General features: G+C 62.8%; 2 protein-coding genes across 2 annotated transcripts; both read right to left on the reverse strand.

Moving 5' to 3' along the window:
- Window positions 1-33: 33 nt before the first annotated feature.
- Window positions 34-741, reverse strand: LOC132745178 (octapeptide-repeat protein T2-like; the record flags this gene model as incomplete). The annotated part of the gene is made up of 1 exon (XM_060734007.1): window positions 34-741. A coding segment is annotated over exon 1 (708 nt), but the record flags the coding sequence as incomplete, so codon positions are not given.
- A 423-nt stretch (window positions 742-1,164) lies between these two features.
- On the reverse strand, window positions 1,165-3,820 carry LOC132745179 (uncharacterized; the record flags this gene model as incomplete). The annotated part of the gene is made up of 2 exons (XM_060734008.1): window positions 1,165-2,823; window positions 2,859-3,820. Coding segments are annotated over 2 exons (2,621 nt in total), but the record flags the coding sequence as incomplete, so codon positions are not given.
- Between the last annotated feature and the right edge of the window lie 65 nt (window positions 3,821-3,885).

A 3,885-nucleotide genomic window follows, 5' to 3' on the forward strand; every position in this document is an offset into this window, starting at 1 on the left:
CTTTGTCCTCTTTCCCTCTCTTTCCCTTTCCGCCCTCTGTCCTTTCCCCTCCCCTCTTGTTTCTCTCTCCCGCTTCCCTGCCTCCCCTCTCTTCCCCTTCTTGTTCCCTCGCCTGCCCCTCCCCTTGTTCCCCCCTCCGCCCCCTCTCCTTTGCTTTTCCCCTCTCTCCCCGTTCTTCTCCGCCTCTCCTTTTTCCTCCTCCTTCCCCCTCCTCTGTTCCCTTTCCCCTTTCTCCCGCCTCCTTTCCCTTTCCTCTTTCGCTCCCTCCCTTCTCTTCCCCTTTTCCCCCTTTCCCTTTCCTCTGCCCTTCCTGGGCCCCCTCTCCTTGCCTGCCTGTCTTCTCCCCCGTCCCCGTTTTCTTCCCTTTCTCCCCTCCCTTTTCTCTCCCTCTTTGCCCTTTTGCCTCCCCCCCTTCCCCTCGTGCCCCTCCTCCTCGCCCCCCCTTCCCTTCTCTCCTTTTCTCCCTGCCTTGCCCGTCCCCTTTCTGCCCTGTCTCCTCCTCCTTTCTGTCCCCCTCGCTCCCTTTGCCCTTTCTCTCCGGCCTCCCTTCCGCCCCGGTCCTCCTCCCTTCTCTGCCCTCCTCCCCTCTCGCCCTTTGTCCGTCCTGCCCCTCCTTTCCTTTCCTTTTCCCTCTCCTTCTTGGCCCCTCCTTCCCTCCCCCTCATCCCCATCTCCCTTCTTCCTCTCCCCTCTTCCTTCATCTCTCATCTGACTCCCTTCTCCCTTCTCCTCTCTGTCCATTCTCCTCCTCTCACCTGATCTCTCCTCCCCTCCCCCTCCCCTCTCCCTATACCTTGATCCTTCTCCTCTATTGCTCTCTCTCCTTCTCCCTCCCCTCTGCTCCCTTCTCCCCTCTCTTCCGCTCTGTCCCCCTCCTCCCCCCCTCCCCTGCCTTCTCCTCTTTCCCTCCTCCCCTCTCCCCCTTCTCTCCTCTCTTCCTCCTCTCTTCTCTTCTCCTTCCTTCTCTCTCCCTGACTCTCTGTCTTCTCCCCTTCTCTTCTTTCCTCCTCTTCCTCCTCTTCTCCTCCTCCTCTCTGTTCTCTCCCTCATCTCTCTCTCTCCTTCTCCCCCTCCTCTCTGCTTCTCTTTTCCTTCCTGCCTCCCTCCTCCTCTTCTTCCCTTCCCTCGGTCTCTCCCTCCCCTCCCCCTCCTTTCTGCTTCTCCTCATTTCCTTCTTCTCCTCTCCTCTTGTCCTCTGGTCGCCTTTTTCCCTCTTCCCCCTGATCTCTCCTCCCTGTTTCCGTTTCCCATTTGCCCCTTGTCCCTCTGTTCCCCCCGCCCTGCCCTCCCTCGTCTGCTCTGCCGTCTCGCCCCTCTTCCCTCCTCCCTTTTTCTTGTTCCCTTTTTTCTCTCCCCTCCTTTTCCCTTGCCGTGGGCCCGTCCTCTCCCCCTCTCCTCCCTCTTTATTGCGTCTCCTCTGCCCGCGTGTCCCCTTTTCTGGCCCTTTTTTTTGCTGTCCCCTTTCTCCCCCTCCTCCCCCTTTTCCTCTCCCCTTCCTTGTCCCTGTCCCTTCTTCGTCCCTCTTCCCGTCCCTCTCCTCTGTTTGCCCCCTTTCTCGCCCTCCTTGTCCCTGCCTCCTCCCTTTTCCTTCTTTCCTCTCCCGCTCCCTCCTCGGCCTGCCTCTCTCTCTCTCTCTTTCCGTCCTCCTCTTTTGTCCTTTCCTGCTTCCTCCCGTTTCCCTTGCCCCTCGCCGTTTTCCCGCCCTTTCTCCTCTTGTTCGTCCGGTCTCTTTGTGTTCTTGTCCCGCCTCTTGCCCTCCTCCCTTGCCCGCGCTTTCTCCTTTTTTTTCTGTTCCCCGCGCCCCTCCGCCCCGTGGTCTCCCTCTTTTTCCGCCTTTGTCGGCTGTTCCCGCCCCCTCGGCCCTTGCTCCTCCGCCCCTCGGCCCTCCCTGGCCCTTCCCTTCCCCTCCTTTTCCGCTCCCTTCCCGTTCCCTTCTTTCTTTGCGCCTTCTCCTTGCCGCCGCTCTGCGCCCCTTTCCTCCCCGTCTTTGCCCTTCCCCTGTCGCTGTTTCTCTTCCCTGGCCGGCCCTCTTTCCCCTCCGGCGGTCCGCCCCTCTCTGCCTTGCCTTCCCCCGCCCCTTTCGTTCTGGTCGTCTCCTCTTGCCCTCTTCCGTTTCCGCCCTCCCGGCCTGCCCTGTGTTCTGGTCCCGTTTGTCCTTTCCGTTTCTCCCTTCTTCTTTTCTGTGTCCTTGTGCTTTTGGGCCGTCCCCTGCTCGGCCCCCCCGTCCCGTCCCGCCCGTTCTCCGGCCGTTGTCGCGTGTCTGTTGCTTTCTTCTCCTTCCTGGCTTCCCCCGTCCCTGTTGGCTTTCCCTGTTGCTCTCTCCCCACTCCGCCCTGTTTCTTTCCCTCCCGCTTCCCCTTCTCCCTCCCTCCCTTCCTTTGTGGCTCGTCTCTCTGCCCGCCGTGTCCTGTCTTTCCCGGTCCTGTCTTGCCTTCTTCTCTTGTCCTTGTCCCCTTCTTTCCTGGCCCGCCTCCCCTTTCTTTTTCCTTCCCCTTCTTTCCCCTTGCTTCCGCTGCCTCCTCCCGCCCCTCCCTCTCCCCTCCTTCCCTTGCCCTCTGTCTCTTTCTCCTCGCCTCGTTCCCTCGGGTCCTCCCGGCTCTGGCCTTTCTCCCCCTCTCCTTTTTTGTTTTTCTTTTCTGTTTCCCTGCCCGTCCTTTTTGGCCGCGTGGCCCCTTTCCTTGTTCTCTTTTTTCCCTCTCCTCTGGCCTCTCCCTGTCCCGTCCCTCCCCCTGTCTTCGTGTGCTTTTCCTTCTTTCCCTCTTTTTTTCCTTTCCCTTGCTCGCTGTCTCTCGCCCCCGCTTTCTCTTTTTCCCCGCGCCGCCTCTGTGCTGCCCCTCTCGTCTGTTCTTGGCCCTAGCCCCCGGCTCCCGTCCGGCGTGTTCCCTGCTCCTTCTTCCCTTCCCTTCTCTCTCCGCTGCCTCCTGTGCCCCGTTCCCGGTTGTCCCCCCCCCTCTTCCGCTTCCGCCCCCTTTCCCGTTTCCCTTCTCTCCTCTCCGTCCCTCCCGGCCCCCGCCGGGTGTGCGTCCTTCTTGTCCTCTGGTCCCCTCCTGCCCTCTGGTCGCCGTCCCTCTCCCGTCCCCTTCCCGCTTCGGCCTTGCGCCCCGCCGCCTGTCCTCCTTTTCCTTTTTTGGTTTGTCCCGCCCCTCGCCTTTTCCTTGCCTTCCTGTTGCCCTGCCCGTCCCCCTCCCTTCCTTCTGCGCCGTTTGGTTGCCCTGGTTCTTGTTTCCGCGCTGTTGTCCCCTCCCCCCTTCCCCCCCCCCCCCTCCTGCCCGTTTGCCCTGTGCCCTTCCCCCTCCTCTTTTTCCCTTCTCTGTCCCTCTCCCCCGGCCCTCTTTTGCCCGGCTCCTCTTTCTCTCCTGGCTCCCTCTCCCCGTCTCTGCCCCTCCCCCTCTCTCTCCCCTCTTTCCTCCTGCCCCTTTCCTTTCTCCCGCCCCTCCTCCCCCGTCCCGGCCTCTCCTCCCGCGTTTTCTCCCTCCGCCTCTCCTGCCTCGCTGCGTCCCGCTTCCCCTGCCCTCCCGTCTCCCCCCCCTCCTTCCCTGCTCCCCCTCCCTCCCGCGCTCCCCTTCCCTTCCTTCTTCCTCCCTCGCGCTCCTCGCCCTCTCTTCTTGTCTCCTCTTTTCCCTCCTGCTCCTCCCCTCTCTCCTCCCTGCCCCTCTCCTTCCGCGCTTCTCGGCCCTCTTCTCCCGTCCGGTCCTCCCTCCTCCCGGCCTGCTCCTTCTCCCGCCCCCTTGCCTCGCCTTCCCCCCTCCTCGCTCCGCCCCCCGCCTTCCTCCCTCCCTCCCGGGCCCCTTGCTTCCCTCGCTCCCGTTCTTTCCCCTCCCTGCCGTCTCCCCTCTGCCCCCTCTTTCTGTCCTCTTCCGCCTCCCCCCTCCCGGCGCCCCCCCT

Source organism: Ruditapes philippinarum, unplaced genomic scaffold (assembly GCF_026571515.1).
Source record: "Ruditapes philippinarum isolate M1 unplaced genomic scaffold, ASM2657151v2 ctg28277_1_1_1_1, whole genome shotgun sequence".
Taxonomy (NCBI): domain Eukaryota; kingdom Metazoa; phylum Mollusca; class Bivalvia; order Venerida; family Veneridae; genus Ruditapes; species Ruditapes philippinarum.